We start from the raw sequence: 18843 nt of genomic DNA, 5'->3' as shown, positions 1-18843 counted from the left end.
TTGGAAATTGTAGTTGGCTGTCCTCATGGGTTTCTACCAAAATGTATTCTTACGATGGGACTCCAGATTTTCACCTGCTTGTTACATCCAAATGCAGATCACTGGGAAGGCATGTTACGTGTTTCTTTAGCCACCTCATTTGTTTGTTCTAGTCACTTGTCTGTAATGGCACTGAACTAAAACAATCCAGCTTATTGCTTTAGGTAAATGCTGTAGGAAACCTAGAAAACAGTAAGAATTGTATGAATGAGCATTGCTAGCCTGCCAACCTCACTCCATGCAAATGCAGCAAACTGTGTAGTCATGGCTTTATTCAAGCAGTATTATTTTTGCCATCAAGACAATAGCATGCCACTCTTGTTTTTTTTTCTCTTGTGTTTTTGCCAAAACTTGATCTCCTATTTCCAAGGTGGACCACATAGAAAATGTTCTTTTTTTAACCAAAGCCCCTCACCCCTGTCTTTAACCTTCCTTTTTAAATGTATGCAGACTAAAAATGGCACAACTAACTTAGTTCTAACCTAATCTAGAGATGTAAACAGAGGGGAATTATTCATAATGAACCCCAGATGGAACAGCATATTATAAGCCACTGGCCTTTCTGAATACAAACTGTGGTTCAGAGCAAAGTGGCTGGAACTCAGTTTTGATCTATTTCTGTGATAAAAGGTCACAGAAGACGTGAAGGTGGTGCCAAAGTATGCTTTGGTGCAGAGGAGACAGCAGCACACACTGCACAGCTCAGAGAGAACTTTGTAGTCTTTTAGAGACTAACTAGTTCATTTTTCCATTTTTCTCTGCCAGAGCACACAAATGTCATTCCCTCCAGAAAGGCAGGCAGTTACAATAAGGCCTGGAAGGTAAAAGGCTATGTAGAAATTTGGGTTTTTGGAACATGAATTAAAATACTGTCAGTCTGTCAAATAACCTATCAAGGTGCTCTAGGGAAAAATCCGGATAAAACACAGGCACTGGTATTTTTGGCTTGGTATAATTAAAGCTGAACAGAGATCAGTATTTGATCTAAAAAGGAAAGAAAGTGGTGGAGCCAAAGATAAATTACTCTTTCTAAGCTATTTGAAAGCTCACCCCATCCCCCACGTCTAGTGACTTTTTTTGCTAGTGTATTATTAAATACCATTTAGAATTTACCATGTCCCCTCCTTTTGGATGAAATAAATTTTGTGATGAGCAAGCAATGAAGTATATTTAACATTGATACAGGCTTCATGTTTTATAATCAAGCCAAAATGATTTAAAGACATGATTTGGATATGGGCCATAAGATGGACTCGCAGCTAACAGAGGCAGCGAACAGAMGCAGCAGTTTGCGCAGCAGTGTTTGGGCTCTGACTAGAACTTTGAGGACCTTGTTGGAAGTTGTGGGGCTTTCTGAGGACCCCCAAGGAACTAGAAGGTGATTGCTGCGAGCAGGAAAGGGGAAGCTAGGCAAGGACAACTGCAGGAAGCCCTAACTTCTCCTGGCAGAAGCTCTAGCTTGGTGTAGCTGACGAGCTCTCTTGGTTGCCCATGATCAGAGGGAGTTGGGGCCTTTGATCCAGGTGGCCCTTGATTAGGGCAGGTCAAGCACCCTGTGAGTCAGTGCTAGGGAGAGGCCTATATAAGAGCCAGGCCTAGAGTGTGGCTCCCAGAGTGCAGCAGTTTGAGCAGAAGGGTGCAAGAAGGCACCTTCGTTTCCTATCCCTGCAGTGTACGCTTCCTCAAGTATGGTCATGACACGCCGCAGAGCACATTCTCCAGTAGCCGTTGGAGTTGCTGCGTTGGCTGTGTCAGAGGCTGGGACCCAGACAGACCCTCTGACAGCAGATGCAGCTCTACAGCTCTCAGGCTGCAGGGAGTGCTTGGGGCCTCTCCGGGAGGCCTGGGCTGACAGTCACCTCTCCTGCAGGAGGTGGGCTGCTGTTGATGGGTTGTGTCGTCAGGTAAGGGAGTTACAGGAGGAAGTCAGTAGGCTGCGTAGCATCCGAGAAGATGAGAAGGAGATAGACAGGGTGTTCTTGGAGACTGTACAGCTCCAGGAGTCTCAACCCCCCACAGCAGTGGATTTGCCGGAGGGCTCTGTGCCATGTGAAACAGTACTGTAGAAGGCGGCTGGAAGCTGGTCACTCCTCGTAGGAGGAGAAAGGCTCCTACTCCTCCTGAGGACTTGCGATTGAGGAACAGGTTTAGTGCCCTCCAGGATGAGGAAGAGCTGGACATGGCTGCAAGAGAAGCAACTGGGACAACAGACCCTGTGCCTTGCGGGAACACCCAGAAGAAGCAGCGGGTGATTGTTGTGGGGGACTCCCTGCTGCAGGGGATGGGAGGCACCTGTCTGCCAACCTGACCTCTTATCTAGAGAGGTTTGTTGCCTGCCAGGGGCTCGCATACAAGATGTCATGGAAAGACTGCCAAGGCTTGTCCACTCATCAGACTATTACCCTCTGCTGCTCTTCCATGTGGGCACTAATGACACCAAGGGCAAATTGGAAACCATCAAACAGGATTTCAGAGCTCTGGGGATGGTGGTAAAGGGTCTGGGAGCCCAGGTCATTTTCTCCTCAATCCTGCCAGTGAGGGGGATGGATGAGAGGAGGAAGAGAAGGACTTTCCAAGTTAACAACTGGCTGCACCACTGGTGTTGGCAACAGGGTTTTGGTTTCTATGACCATGGGACCCTGTTTGAAGATTGACAACTGATGGGGAGAGATGGGATCCACCTCACCAAGAGGRGCACATGTGTCTTTGCCAACAGGTTGGCCAACCTGGTAAGAAGGGCTTTAAACTAGGAAAGACGGGAAGTGGAGAGTTCTTCCTGTTTGTGACAGGGTAGTTGGCAAAATGTGGCTCAAGTCGAGATGCCTCCAACAGGTGAATGCAGTCAACTGGAAGTAGCCTCATGATCCCAGGCCCTGGTTCTCATGGGGGACTTCAACCACCCTGATATCTGCTGGAGAGACAACACAGCTAGRCACAAACAGTCYMRGAKGTTCCTGCAGAGCATTGATGATAACTTTTTGACACAGGTGGTGGAGGAGCCAACAAGGAGAGGTGTGCTGCTGGACCTCGTACTAACAAACAAAGAAGGACTGGTTGAAGATGTGAAGGTCAGGGGCAGCCTTGGCTGCAGTGACCATGAGGTGGTGGAGTTCAGGATCCTGCGAGGAGGAAGCAGGGCAATAAGTAGGATCACAGCCCTGGACTTTCAGCAGAGCAAACTTTGGCCTCTTCAGGGACCTACTTGGAGGAATCCCATGGGTTAGGGCCCTAGAAGGAAGGGTGGTCCAAGAGAGCTGGTTAATATTCAARCATCACYTCCTCCARRCTCAAGAKCRGWGCATCCCTATGAGTARGAAGTCAAGCAAAGGRGGYAGGAGACCTGCATGGATGAGCAAGGAGCTCCTGGCAAAACTCAACCAGAAGAAGGAAGTATACAGAATGTGGAAAGGGGGACAGGCCACTTGGGAGAAATATAGGAACGTTGTCAGAGTATGCAGGGATGCGATGAGGAAGGCTAAGGCCCATTTGGAATTAAATCTGGTAAGAGATGTCAAGAACAACAAAAAGGGCTTCAAATACATAAGTAGCAAAACGAAGACTAGGGAAAATATGGGTCCTTTGCTGAATGGGGTGGGTGCCCTGGTGATGAAGGATACAGAGAAGGCAGAGTYACTGAATGCCACCTTTGCTTCAGTCTTTACTGCTCAGGCCAGCCCTCAGGAATCCCAGACCCTGGAGGCAAGAGAGAAAGTCTGGAGAAAGAAAGATTTTCCCTTGGTAGAGGAGGATCAGGTTAGAGATCGTTTAGGCAAGCGTGACACCCACAAATCCATGGGCTCTAATGGGATGCACCCACGAGTGCTGAGGCAGCTGGTGGATGTTATTGCTAGGCCACTCTCCATCATCTTTGAAAGGTCATGGAGAACAGGAGAGGTGCCTGAAGACTGGAAGAAAACCAGTGTCACCCCAGCCTTTAAAAAGGGCAAGAAGGAGGACCCAGGAAACTACAGGCCAGTCAGCCTCACCTCCATCCCTGGAAAGGTGATGGAGCAGCTCATCTAAGCATGTGGAGGAAAAGAAGGTGATCGGGAGTAGTCTGCGTGGCTTCATCAGGGGGAAATCATGATTAACCAATCTGATAGCCTTCTCTGATGGAATGACTGACTGGATAAATGAGGGGAGAGCAGTGGATGTTGTCTCCCTTGGCTTCAGCAAGGCTTTTGACAGTCTCCAATAACATCCTCATAGACAAGCTCAGAAGTGTAGGTTAGATGAGTGGACAGTGAGGTGGATTGAAAACTGGCTGAATGTCAGAGCTCAGAGGGCTGTGATCAACGCTGCAGAGTCTAGTTGGAAGCCTGTAGCTAGCGACCCCCAGGGGTCAGTACTGGGTCCAGCCCTGTTCAGCTTATTCATCAATGACCTGGATGAAGGGACAGAGTGCACCCTCAGCAAGTTTGCTGATGATACCAAACTGGGAGGAGTGGCTGATACACCAGAGGGCTGCGCTGCCATTCAGAGAGACCTGGACAGGCTGGAGAGTTGGGTGGAGAGGAACCTCATGAAGTTCAACAAAAGCAAGTGCGGAGTCCTGCACCTAGGGAGGAATAACCCCATGCACCAGTACAGGTTGGGGGTTGACCTGCTGGAAAGCAGCTCTGCAGAGAAAGACCTGGGAGTGCTGATGGACAAGTTAAGCATGAGGCAGCAATGTGCCCTTGTGGCCAAGAAGGCCAATGGTACCCTGGGGTGCATCAGGAAGAGTGTTGCCAGCAGGCGGAGGGAGGTGATCCTCCCCCTCTACTCAGCCCTGGTGAGGCCCCATCTGGAGTACTGTGTCCAGTTCTGGGCTCCCCAGTACAAGAGGGATGTGGCACTACTGGAGCAAGTCCAGCAAAGGACTACGAAGTTGATTAGGGGTCTGGAGCATCTCTCCTATGAGGAAAGGCTGAGAGAGCTGGGCCTGTTTAGCCTGGGGAAGAGAAGGCTGAGAGGGGATCTTATCAATGCATACCAAGATCTAAAGGGAGGGTGTCAAGAGGATGGAGCCAGACTCTTTTCAGTGGTGCCCAGCTACAGGACGTGAGGCAACGGGCACAAACTGAAACACAGGCAGTTCCATCTGAACATGAGGAAAAACTTCTTCACTGTGAGGGTGACAGAGCACTGACACAGGTTTCCCAGAGAGGTTGTGCAGTCTCCTTCTCTGGAGATATTCAAAACCTGCCTGGACACAATCCTGTACATTGTGCTCTAGGTGACCCTGCCTGAGCAGGGGGGTTGGACTAGATGATCTCCAGAGGTCCCTTCCAACCTCAACCATTCTGAGATTCTGTGGTCTGCACAGGAGASAGACTTAAAGAGCATCTTGGATAATCCTGAAGACAAGCTATTAATAGCTATTTAATAAGGAGTTAACCTGTGGTTAGTCTGCTTGCATACTTCTGGTGACTATCCTAAAGGAAGTTAAACTGAGGAGCATTTTCAATTAATAATTTCTCCTTGAAATAAATAATTTCAGTGAGAAGAAATTCCTTATCAGAGTGCCTCTGTAATTTAATACAAAGCTGGTCTTTGCATAAAGACTGAAGGATGGTTAATTCTTGGTAAACTACTTCATTTGGCAGTTTTCTTCACCTTTGCGTTTAAATTGGAGATGAGCTGCATTTTTTTTATTTATTTAGTTTTAGCTTCCAGCACCTTGGTAGTTTGTCCCATTAGCAGTCAGCTTTGAACAGTTTTTGCTGCTGAGGAAGAGAGTTAAATGCCTGGCAGAACAGCATTTGTTTCTGAGGTGAGACCTAGCTTTAAAATGGGATATCTTTTTTGTTCACATATATTCCCCAGCCCCTCTGTATGTGTTATTTCTGTAAGTCTAAGATTGAGATCAAGACTTCGAGGAAATACTGTTGGACAGATGTTGGCATAAGTATTTTGAAACATAAGTACTTTGATATTTACTCAACATCTCTGCTTTGTTGCTGTACTCTTGAGTTTAGTATTTTTTCTGTGTAGTCTTAACTGCTATAATATGCATCATTTGATCTGCTTTTCATGCAGCTATAGTGTTGAAATATTTTTCTACTTAATGCCCTAAAATGTGCAGTATAAAATTAGCTAGTTAAAAAGAAAATTAACAATGCAACAAAGTACTTTCCAAAGTCTTTTCAAAGTACTGAAAGAAACAGGTTAGTATGGAATCAAAAGTTACTTCCTTTTTGATTCATTCTTTCTATTCAGCATTTTAGTCTCCTGTGAGGAATGAAAGAAATCTGGGCTTATTCTACCCAACATTTACTGTAATGTTTTTATCTGGTTATCAAAGGTGTTCCAAGTTACAACCTGATTTTCCCTGATGTCTCAGATAAGGCGGAGTGGCTAAACTTTCCCAAAATTAAGATTTTTTTTGATGTGCAAATAGATTTACTTTTATTGCCTTATTTTTCATCACTTTCTGTAAAAAATGCATGTATTATTGAAATACAAAACTTTTAGGGTTAGATTCCCATTTTCACAAGCTAGATTGCTTGACACAGGCTTAAATCTCCCCTGGTTCTGCTCACAAGGATCTGCCAACCCTACTAGAGCATTTGTCAGTGGTAAGAGGACAAGGGAAGAGTACAAGTCAAAGATGATTGAGAGAAGGCTGGAGGGAGGGAAGGGAGATGGACAGATGGATGAGGAGATTCTGTGGCAGAATACATCTCCTGTACAAAGACAGCTCTCGTATTGTGTTTATGCCTCTATAGCCTAATGATAAGTTCTACCCAAGTTACCTAAAAACGGACTTCTATCATCCTGCAGTTCTACAGTAGTTACTGTTGGTCACCCCAGGTCTACAACACAATCTCTCACCATGCGTTACTTGTTACAGGAGCTGAGCAACAGCATTGCATAGAGGGCAACTCTTTCATTAAAAGCCTTCCAAAAATTGCCAATCAGTATCCTCACCCTCCATATTCTTATTCTCCTTTTGGTAAGCATGTAGGGTGGGCATGAGGCACTAATTACTGATGCTGGAGCTGCAAAAATCCTACCCAGAATTGCTTGTTGCAGTGGTAGCTGGCTTGCAGCTTGCCAAATATGTATGTTGAGCACTACAGTACATTCTAGTGTTGAGCACTGTTTTGTGCACAGTGATCTGCTAGGAGTGGGAAACTGGAACAGCAATAAGGAGGTGGCAAGAAAGAATTGTCAAATATTTAGAGCTTAGTCCCTGAGCAAGGAATACGCCTAGTTCAAGCCAGGTTGTTTGACATCCCATGGTTTGTGCAAAATCATCCCCTCATCTGTACAGCCAAGCATCAGCACAGTCAAGTGATACGTGCCCAAAATACTGGGTAAACACAAATCCTTCACCTGTTTAGAAGCAATAAGCTAAAGGGAGCTATTAATTTGAATGGTGCAAGCTGCTTAGGACAGAGCAGGTTCAAATTACATTTTTCCCTAGGAGTTGTAATCAGCAGCTGATCAGCACAACCCATGCTAGTGAGGCAGGGTGATAAGTTTATCTGGTGGTGCATAGCCCTTAGTGCAGCAGAGCACAGAGGGTTGGGTTTTGCCTATTAATGTGGAAAAGTCTTTATGTAGTCCAGTAATGTGTATGCTGTACAACTTAATTATATTTATTCATGCTGAAAATTATATGGTAGCCTRTTGCTGAATTACTGGATTGTTAATTGATATTTTTAGCTGTAGCTATTAATTTTCCAAAAATACTTCAGAATACCCCATCATGGTTAAAGAGCTTCTCCCTTAAAAGTTTGGTTGTTTGGCAAAGATTCCTGGTGTTCAGAATGCCATCTGGATCCAATAATATGTCTCAGTTGGGAAGAAACTCTTGTATTGCAACAACCTTACACGCTCAAGAGCCATAGGAAGTCCCATCCCTGCAGGATCTATAACACAGTCAACATCTTTCCTCCCCTGAAAAATGTATGGCAGGGCTGCCGCTTTGTAATGCGAGAGGCCACTGCTGAGCAATACAAGGCACCTGCTCGTTCCTGGGGGGAACAGACCGTTTCAGAAATACATCTGCCAGTTAAAGCAAAGCAAAAGAGCGCTCCAGAACCCAACAGCAGTTTGAAAGATTCTTTCACTTTTGTAGAAACTTTCTTTTTTTACCATACATTTTAATGATACTGATGAATAATGTAAATGAATGTCCAAAATAAAATGAGTTGCAAGTAAGTATGTGATATAATGATATCTCTGAATCAAAATATGTCTACTGCAGTAAGCTGATATATGCTATGAAATTTGTGTCCAGGCTAACACAGTCTAGTGGGTGACTGCAAAATAGACTTAAGGTTTAAACTTTGCTGTTGATTCTCAGTCTTTCCATTGAAGTTGAGAATAAGGAAAGAACAAAAATGGCTGCATGATAAATGGAAAGAATTTGAGTTCACGTGTTTTTCTTTTGTTTTCCTGCTGATTGTGGTTGCTGTCTTCTCCTCCAACCTCCCCCAGATTCCATTTGTGACCATCAAAGTAGGTTCATATAAAGCATAAATTTTACAAAGTTGTGTAAAAGTTTTCTTCTGCATCTGAGCTCTTGAACTAGAAATCAGACAAATAACTACAAAGAAAAACATTAATTACAGATAAGCTGCCTTTGCCAAGCAACCAGATCAGAATCTGTTTTATTTCAGAATTTGGGAGCATGGACAAATTCAGTGTCTTAAATCAATCTATTATATAGTGAAGTCTGGAGTTGCAAAGTACAGAACTTGATTTGGTTCTGATTTCTTCCAAAATACGTATGTTCAGTTGAGTGTTTTGGATTTGTTTTCCAGGCTCAGAGCTTTTTTTTGTCTCTCCCCGCCCCCCTGGCTGCTCAGTCCAGACTGTGTCTGCGATGAACACTAAGTGTCGTGGGTGGGTATGAAAAACAGACCCTGAACTGTATTGATCTTGTAACTAGAAGATCAGGAGAAACCACAGAGTGATTTTGTGTCCCACACTCCAATTAGAGAATCTCTTTTTCTTAATTATGGAAAAAACTCAGAAGCTGTAGTAATGGGGGAAAAATTCAAGTAATTTTTTTTAGATTTAGCTTGTACTTTCATTATTTTTGTGTCAAAATAGAATACCTACAGATGAGGTTGGGGTTTATGCCCCTGTTCACATTCATGTATGTGATATTGCCTACAGAACTAAGTATATTTCCCTGACTTACCCTTCCTTTACTTTTCCTTCTCAAACATATATAGTTATAACTTTGTCATGTTACCTTTCAGCTTTTTACTGATGCTGCACTTAAGTATTTTAGCTGGCACACCTGAGTTCTCCTATCAAAGATTTTTAGTCCAATAAAGTCATGTGACTTTTCAAATAGTGGATTTGAGGAAAGAAGAATCAGTATTTAAACATTCAAAAATTGAATGTTCTAGCCACATTTTAATTTTTCAAGTATTTGGACCACTGCAAAATGTAAATAGGTGCTGCTTTTCACCTTCAGTATAGGGCAGTATCTTTAAAGTGGATTTATACTTTGATATGTGTGACATGTAATTGAATACTATGTGCCATATGATTGCCCTTCTGGCACTACATCTCTGGCAAGATGACTGTATGACTCTAGATTGGAAATGTTTGTATATGCTCATGAGATTTCTAATGTTTCCTAGAGCTTACCATTAGGAAGAATGTTGCATAGAAATAAGTGGCAGGAAAAAAAAAGTTTTGTTTGCAGACCTTGAATCATTCTGAGGCTTTTTATTAAGGTTCATATCTCTTATTTTGTGGCCTGATTCACCTTTCTTAAGTGGAGACCAGTATATGTATGTGTATGGCAACCAAAGAAGAGCACTAATTCTATTAAAGCAAAAAACACCACTGTTCTAAAATCAATGATTCCCTTCAGTAAATTATTGGGTTATTTAGCATTTTAGGCTTTATGAACTGTTAAGCAGTTGGATTTATCTGTTTTGGGACTAACTTGTGTCAAGCTTTATAACCCTGTCAGAATGAGATGATGTTTACTTCTTCACCTCTGTCCTTGTGGTCAGCTGTACGTCATTTTCAAACAACACTGCCTGCTTTTTTATTAGCTTGATCTTTTCTACAGGTATATTCATATAATGACCCATTGGGTAAGTTCATGGCGTGACATACAAAGAATTTGAATAAAATGATGTTAAACCTTATTCAGTTGGCTGGAAAGTGAAATGTTAACTCAGATGCAATCTGATGAACTATGAATGGTGGTCACTTCTTGGTTTGAAATATCCGCTTCTCTTCCAGGGTGTTCCAGAAGATTTGCTGTTTTTTTATAAGCATATCGAAAAGGGCGGTGAAGTCTTTCGAGYTGACCATTGCCTCCTCCTGTACCGTTACCATCCTCAGGCTGCAACTCATTCTGTTCTAGAGTAAGTTGCATATTTTTGCATTGCATAAAAATTAGTTTCACCTTGGATGACTGGCAACAAAGATGAGATGCTTAATCTCTTTCCAGACATCAGGCAGTAGAATACCTAGTTATGTTTTATTGTTTTTAAAAAAAGACCAAACAATAAGCATATCATATGCTGGTAGTAGCCTATTTTGATGATGGAAGGTTAATTTTCTGCTTTTTTTTCCCTGTAATCTGCTTTTGAGGAACATACTGTAATGCATGAATTTGTCTTGCCTCCTTGCTCAGAGCCTTGCAGGATGCACTAAGCACAGAACTGATGTAGTGGTATTTCCCTCCTGATCAAACCAAAGTTAAGTCACATGCCAGGTCACCATCTAACGTGCTCCACTTGCAATGTAGATGCAGGGTCCTCCAGCCAGTAGCTCTCTATCCATGTGTGGTGGGATGCCCAGGGTTGGCGAATGGCACAAATGTCTTTACCGGTAAGGCATGAAGTGGATGTACGATTGTAGAGCTGTAACATATCACAGCAAATCAAACACGGCTCATTCTCTTTGTCATATCCATTGGTAATATAGGCACATGCTCTGTGACCTGCGTGAAGAGAATTATATCTGAGAAAAAATACTAAGGAGTTGTTTAGTCTTTGCAACTGAAATAATACGTGAAATAATTTCACGATGGGTATTGTAAAAGGGTTGTTTTGAGGACTGCATTACAGCAATACTATTTTCTCAGCTTCCAGTTACCATCCCCTCAACTGAAACTCTGTAGCTGAGCACATGAGATCTCATAGTCTGCCTGAATAACCTCTCTGGTTATTTAAAGCACCTGAGCTTTAGCCTTGCAGTAAATTGAAAACACTTCATATTGTATTAATACATGAGGTTTTGCTTCACATTTTCTTGCTATGTGGAATATAATATAAGAAAATGTATTTTTTTAATTTTAAGGTTTAATTTCAAAAAGAACTATCTTAGTTTAAAACAGTAAACAGACCCTTTTGTAGTAACAACAAAAGCCTACTTTAGAAAAAGTAATAAAAACTAAACCTTAGAGAGGTTGTGGAGTCTCCTTCTCTGGAGATATTCAAAACACGCCTGGGCACCATCCTGTACAATGTGCTCTAGGTGACCCTGCTTGAGCAGGGGGCTTGGACTTAGATGATCTCCAGAGGTCCCTTCCAACCTCAACCATTCTGTGATTTTGTGAAACCTCTCATCTGATAATTTGCCGCACTCATATATTTTATTTTCCTATTTTGAAAGGTTTAAAACATCTAAATCAGATAGTGAGGTTTGAAAAATACCTGTGGATGTTTAGGAGTAATTATCTGAGGTGCTTCCATGCAAGTCATTGCCTACTGCTTTTACAGTGCTGTTTTACCCTAAGATAAAATGTTCTTAAATTGCTGATAGGCAATTCCTCTGCTTGCTCATATTAGCTATCAAAGATGCTTTTCCTGATCACAAGTCCTGCAAGCTGAGCCTAAGTCATAACAATAAAAATGGTTCTTTCTCTTTCTGTGTATTATTTAAGAAAAGTTAAGTAAGTCATACTATTCATTTAGAAGTCCTGCACAAGAATCACAACGGTAATTAAGTAAACCATTTTCTTATTAATTAACAAGATAAATACACTTTTCAGTCAGCCCTGCTTGTATGGTTCTGGAGAAGTGACCAGTAAAACTAATCATATTTTTATGTGCATATTTTAATTATAACTTACTGTATTACTGTGTTACTATATTATACCAGCTAAGCATCATACTCATGGTTAATGTCACTATAGATCTTTTTWTATATATGTATGTATAGTATATATGTATAGTCTATATGTATGTATACATACGTAAAGTCATTCAACTCTGAAACATTCATCCAAAGCAAAGAGAAGATACTCTTTGGATTTTGTAAACAAGTATGAGGTAAATTATATTCCTTTTATTGGTATTTAAATGTAAGTTCTTTTTCCTGTTTTCGTGCATGATCGTTTTGGCACTTGTTTGCAAACTTTTCAGCCAGGCATCACGAGATGCTAGAACTCTTGGAATATTGTTGCTTGTATCTGTGGGAAAACATTTTATTCTTGGAAATAAGTTTATTCTGAATTTACTGCAAGCTGTTGCTTATTCAGATCTACAAGGTTGTGGGGCACAAGCACCCTGAATTACAACACACTGTGAGAATGTGGAAATACTGTAAACTGTTTCAGATGTGCAGCTTGCATGTCCAAATTGGCGCCTTTCTTGTCTTGTTCTAAGAAGTCAGGCTAGCCGTTCTTCCTGTTGGCTTTCTGTCGGCAGTACTGTTAATAATATTTTGTGTGAACCTCCAAGTATGAAGTTGTGTAATCGCTCTTTTTACTGGCTTGTTCCCATGTTTGTTGCCTGAGCTGTAAAGAACCGGCCATCATTCGTTTCGAACTACTTCAGGGCGCTTTGTTGTGGAGAAGAGCAAAAGGAGATTAATGGACTCCTCACAAAGGTTTAAGTTTAAGATTTAAAYTGGGTTTTTCCCAGTGTGCCTCATGGTCACCCCAGCTTATTTGATGCATATTCTACCTTTTCTAGATGGCTTTTTTTATGGTGTGTTTTGTTTGGGCAGTTTTCCTTGGCATTTTGCCTTTTGACATTGGCCTATGTTGTCTTTGAATTTTCTCAGTTAGCCTAGACCTGGCTCTGGGAGCAGTAAACCACCAAACAGCTTAGTATCTTGCTGAGAGCAAGATGATGCTTATAAGAAAGTTTTTTGTTTGGTTTTTTTTGGTGGGAGGGGGTTTGTTTGTTTGAACAGTTTCTGCCTAATTTCAGTCTTTAAAAAGTGAAATAAGTTTTCAATAAGCTGAATAATAGGACTTGATGATTGAGGCATGATTTTGCACTTTCAAATTTGTTGAAATATATATATAAAAAACTATTTGGCAAGCAACGTTGAGTTCTTTATATTTGGTGGTATATAATTGTAAACATTAATGATTTTTTTTAAATCATTTACTATGGTTAGTATCCTTCTGGAACAAATACCTAGAGGTGAAAGTATCTGTGAAACAGGAAACAAAAACTTATTTGCCTCCTCCCTTACCCTGGAGGCATCGGACTACATTATTAAATGTTTTGAGCATGTGACAGAGTCTGAATGAAGTACAGTCTATATTTAGATTTGATTAGGGGCATACAGGTATAAATATCCTCAGTGTAATTTTATATAAAGTCTAGGATGGATACATGCTAAGTGTGAATGAGCAATACAAGTTTTGAGAAACTTCTCTTCAGTATGGGATTTACAACGCAAAATCCCACACATTATATCTCTTGGACCTAAATCATTTTCTCTCGCATTACAGCTTGTATCCTAGGGCTATGTGTACTTTTGTGCTACAAAGCTGCATTACACGGATCTGATACAATATCAGAGCTGACTTTATAGTGAGAAATAGTCTAGTAAGAAAGTTCAGTGTATAATAAAAACATTGTAAAATTCATAGATTTTTATCTTGCCAAAGGGGAGAAAAAGGAACTGTATATAAAACAATGTACTGCATTGTGAGATGAAAGTCAGCGTGGTACAAGATGCGCAATAAAAGGTTATACTTGTCTTTATGTACTGTTGCTCATGAAGGCAGGCAGCTGGTGTAGGTTGCCAATCTTTGTAACAGTTTACAAACCTTTGCTCAAGAGAAACTTAATATGTGCAGAAAACTGGGATTTTTTAGAAGAACATTTCCTCTGAGATTCAGGCAATTCTCTCTTGTGCAGAAAATGTGAAGCATACTTATATAGTTTACAGTAATTTCATATACTGTGTATTCAGAATGAATATAATATTGTAAGAGCTTGTTCTGCAGAAATAACCAAAATTACATAACCTATTATAACCATCTGGTTTCAGGCACTAGAAGCTTCCAGTGTCGTCTAAGCAAAGAAGAACAGGCATCGACTGTGAAACACACGTTGGGTTGTTTCAGAGGTGCTTTGAGCCCCAGGTCTCATATCGTTGATGAGCATAGGAATGCCTGCTTCATTTCCTGCAAAAACACATTCATCCAAAAATAAACAGGAGAGAGAAATAGCGTAACAAATTGCCGTACGGCTGAAACACAGAGGAGGTCGACTGCATTTTTATCTTCTATGCCTGCATTTGGCACTTCAATTAAACATAGAAACTAATGACCTCATTAGATTCTTGAAAAGCAAATGGCATTAACATTGATAGTCTCTGTCTTTCTTAATAAGCCTTTCATGAAAAATAGGCCACAATGCAAACCATGCCTCAGTTAATGACCCACGACCTGAAGATGAACTCGGACATTAATAGAACCTATTAACAGTGTAAATGTAATAACTCAGTGGGACGATATAGTCCAGCAATTAATAAGTTCACATGAAGTTCAACAGAACAACAACTCAAAAAAAAAAAAATCAGTTTATTCACCAGCATGGTCAAGGTTCAAATGAGATTCATTTCTGAATTTCCTGTGGATGCTAAGGACCCTGGATTCTGCCTGCAAAACTAACTATAAAAAATCTTGTTCTTTCAGCTCTCACTCTGCGATTAAAAAGTTCTCTACTCTGCCATCTCTGGATTCCCAATCTGGTGGTATTCACCCATAATGTAAAACTCGATTATCCTGTCGTGATTAAATAGCCACTGAAAGAGGCTGCGTGCTTGAATAGCTTGGCTTCCTCTCTGCTGTCACCTGAGTGGCGTGCAGGACCAATGTGTGCAGAAAAGGGCAGACAGACAGTTTATAATGTTACTGAGGACAGTAATTGATGGCTACAGTTTCGGTTCTGCTTATGATATTGGGCTTGTGTTTTTACGTTTCCCAAGTACTTGCTGAGCATCTGTCTTTGTGCTGCTGATTCACTTAGGCAGCCTCACTGGGGGGAAGGAGGGGAAAGGGAGTCGAGCAGTTACGGAGAAGTTTACCAGAGCTCGGACATTAAATCATATAGCTTTTATTGCCACATTATCTTTCATTTTCAAAATAGGAATAGAGCAGATGTTTCTTGACTCCTGTGTTCATTCGGGAGGTCACCACACGTTTTAACAGAGCTCCATTGTGTTATTTGGGTGGATGGTATGGTCATAACTGCTCGGGCCGGAGGAGCGTACTCCGTAGCCGTTTTTGCCTGCTGCATGAATACCCTCATTTCACTCCTGCAGAAGTTTGGCTCCTCTTCTTCCTTCCAGACTCTACATAACTGATGAGTACTGAGGGGCTGTGGCAAAAGAGAGCTTAGGAAAATTCTGCAAGACTTGGGAATGATTTTCCAAAGGGAAAAATGTGTGCTTCTAACATTTCTTTTGGAAAGTAAGGAAGTGACAAGAAAATGAAAGAAGCGGAAAAGCAGCGTACTTCAAGAATTTGGCTCAAGGAGGAGTATTAGGAGGCAGGTATCAACTTCCACAGTCAGAATTTGCATCCCAGCTTCTGGCTGAGGAAAATCTCATTAACTGAATACAGGCTAGGAAAGGATACTAAAGGCTACTGGGAAAGTGCAGCTTTAATCCTTTCTGACATGGCTTGGAAAAAGCAGCCCTGATTTGGGATAACGCAGGGTAATATCATCTGGTTGTTGCTCATGGCTATGAATATGTAATAATGTGAAATCTGAAAATAACTGTGAGAATCTTTTGTGAGAAGTGGCTTGTACAACTTTGAAATTGTTTCAGGCACTTTCTTTAATCATCCTTTGCACGTTGCTACAGTTCCCATCTGTTGCACCTGCACTGGCTCCTAAAGGATGGGAAAATGGCATTCCCTTATCCCTCAAGGCAGGAATCCCAGTTATCTGCTCTGGAAAGATCCCAAAATGTGGCAAATTAGGTGAACCGGAAGCCTAAAGGGGATAACTGAAATTCTCTCTTTTGACACTCCGTAAACTACCCTTGGCTTCAACATGTGAGATATAAGCGTGCAGAGCAAGTTTCCGCAAAGATCAAGCCTGTAGTTGTCACTCTAATTAAAGGTCGGTCACTGGGACCTCCCCTCAATTCCATATCTACCTAATGATCTTAGCCTGAAGCTGTCAAGAGTTTCAAGGTTGCACCTCAAGACCTCAGAGTGTCTGATATATCTTAAAATTTTTATACAAATGGGCACATGGAATCTGGGGATGTAATTTTAAAATTCTTTTCTGTTAGCATTTTCTGTTTAGGATTACAGCAGACATTTTTCAATAATGTACCTTCTTAAGAATTTCCCATAATTGGCGATTTAAGCAATGAATCAAAAGTGCTACATGTGTTGGCTTCATTTACAGAACCTAAAATACGCATTTAAGACAGCCATTTATTGGCGCTTAAATGAAGTTATCTAACAATATTCTTGTATTCAGACAGTGATCCAATCACTTTTGATTATAATGAGTTTCACATCCTTTGATTTCTGAGCGCAACTCCCCTATTTCATACTTTCCACACTTGCAATACTGAATATAACATTTGTAGATAAAACTGGGTGCGTGAATGTACTTCAGTCTGACATCTTTGCAGGGGATCATTGGCCTGTTTAAATTTGGGCCTTCTGTGGAACGTAGGCACCCACCTGCAAGACAGCAAATGCATACCCTGTAGCAGCCACCGATACCGAATGTGCCTAGGCATCTCTGTAACCAGCTGAAACATTTCGTGTGTGTCTGAACGCAGATTCCTGTGCATCTAGAGCTCCTTGCACTGGGGAGGTCGAGAAGGCATCTGTCTCCTAAGTTTCTTTGTGATGCAGAGCTTAGATGTCTTGCTGCCTAATTTTGTTTTTGTATTGAAGGCAGCTTAATTAAAGTTGCACAGGGGGTGTAATTTGGCATCACCTAATTTTTAGTACTTACTTTTGCAGTCTGAATGTTCAGTTGGTGGTTTTGTTTTGTTACGGGTTTTTTTTTTTGTCCTGCAATGTATGTACATATGTTGTAACCCAACATATTCAGTTTTTTAATACCTCACCTTCATGAGAGGTTTATTTTGCTTTTTTATAAAACTTATGTTTCTGTACTCAAAATTAAGCTGCACAATACAGTTTTCTACAGTATTAAACTGAACAGATAAGTAATATACAGGTTGCTTTATGATTTTTTTTTATTTTTTTGCGGTTTTATGTATTCTGTTTTGCTTCAGAGATGGAAAATAATTGATGGGTGAGTATCACATCATAGCACAACTTATTTTTAGTCTGTGAAGACTTTGAAGCATAAAAATTAGTTTCCAATTTTGAGATGTATCTGATTTGCTTATGTCAAAAGTTGTGGGTTATTAAAGGTGTCATCACTGCATCATAACAGCTGCAGATTTTCTGGGCAGTCACCACAGCCTTGTAACTTTGATACAGTTTTAAAAAAAGAACACTGGTACATTTTGGATTCTAACTGTTCTTCCTTACTAACTTGAAGGTGATATGATGGCAAGAGCTAGTGCATAGAGACATCTAATTTTAGGTTTCTTCCCAACACCCTTGCCATTGCTCCTGCTGCTGGCTGCAGAGCCTTAGACAATTCAGTTAGCAGGCCTCTCTTGGACAGGAGCTCCTAGTTCAAGTTTTAAAATATTTTAAGGGTTGTTTTTTTTCCTAGCTTGTAGCCACACAATGTTTAGAAAGATAAAAGTCATGCTGGATTCTTTCTGATCATTGCTCTACTGCTAATGACCCTGTGAACCTGACTCACCTCTCTGTATTAGCTGTATTTTCAGGTTTCCCTACAACTAGAAGTTAGTTAACCATTCTTTTTACGCCTTGTAAGCTTGCCTAATTCTTCCTTAGCTTTCTTGGCTTTGCAGACTCAAGAAGAAAAGAAACTTGACTGTGTCACTCAAGTCAACAGAACAGATTTTGGAGTCTTAAGAAGTACCTGTGGAATATAATACAGTGTTGTTCTAAAGTCACATTTCAAAGTAAAATGAATTTTTAAAATTTTCCATGTATGTGTAATGTACTAATCTTCCTTTTTAGAAGCTAGCAGAAGCTCTAGAATTCCCAGGAATGTGATCCTGGAAAAATACTTGACCTTCATATTTCTTTCCTTTACCTTTCCTTCTGGGAATATAGTGTGCTGTAATGAACAGGGAGAAAGGCAAGCGTCAAAGGATGCCAGCAGCAGCTAAAGCTTTGCAGCAGGGATGCAGCTTGTGGTTTCATTAGAAAAGATTTGCAGTCAAATCCAAGATTTTTTTCCATTAGTTGAAGTGCTGGTGTACAGCCCTATAGTCTTCAAAACACTGCTTAAACTTTATATGGCATAGCTATTCTTCTTGGGTACATTTATTTGTATGTAAGTTCTTTCCAAGTTATCACACCCCAATCAGTGATGAAGTGCTAAGCAGCCATATAAAGATCGGACTGTGCTCAAAAATCTCATGCTAAAGTGAAGTGGGCTCTCTGGAGCTAGCTAACTAATCACAGCAGGAATCCATATGTCTCAGTGCTACGATGGTTTGATATTTTTCAAACCGTAACTCGGGACTGTGAAGGAACAACACAAATAACACAAA

The 18843-nt window shown here is 41.0% G+C and overlaps 1 protein-coding gene across 7 annotated transcripts in view; it reads left to right on the top strand.

The window, feature by feature from the left end:
* B3GNTL1 (UDP-GlcNAc:betaGal beta-1,3-N-acetylglucosaminyltransferase like 1) overlaps window positions 1-18843 on the top strand; it is a 139201-nt gene that overhangs the window by 99047 nt on the left and 21311 nt on the right. For all 7 annotated transcript variants that reach the window (XM_026075693.1, XM_026075696.1, XM_026075692.1 and 4 more), the window contains one exon: window positions 10246-10370. In XM_026075693.1, coding sequence (XP_025931478.1) covers window positions 10246-10370 — 125 coding nt within the window. The remainder of the gene's footprint in view (window positions 1-10245; window positions 10371-18843) is intronic.

The sequence above is a fragment of the Apteryx rowi genome, unplaced genomic scaffold, assembly GCF_003343035.1.
Source record: "Apteryx rowi isolate R43461 unplaced genomic scaffold, aptRow1 scaffold_41, whole genome shotgun sequence".
In the NCBI taxonomy this organism is placed as follows: Eukaryota; Metazoa; Chordata; class Aves; order Apterygiformes; family Apterygidae; genus Apteryx; species Apteryx rowi.
Note: the sequence above shows the minus strand (reverse complement) of the source record. Positions and strands in the feature narration are given on the sequence as shown.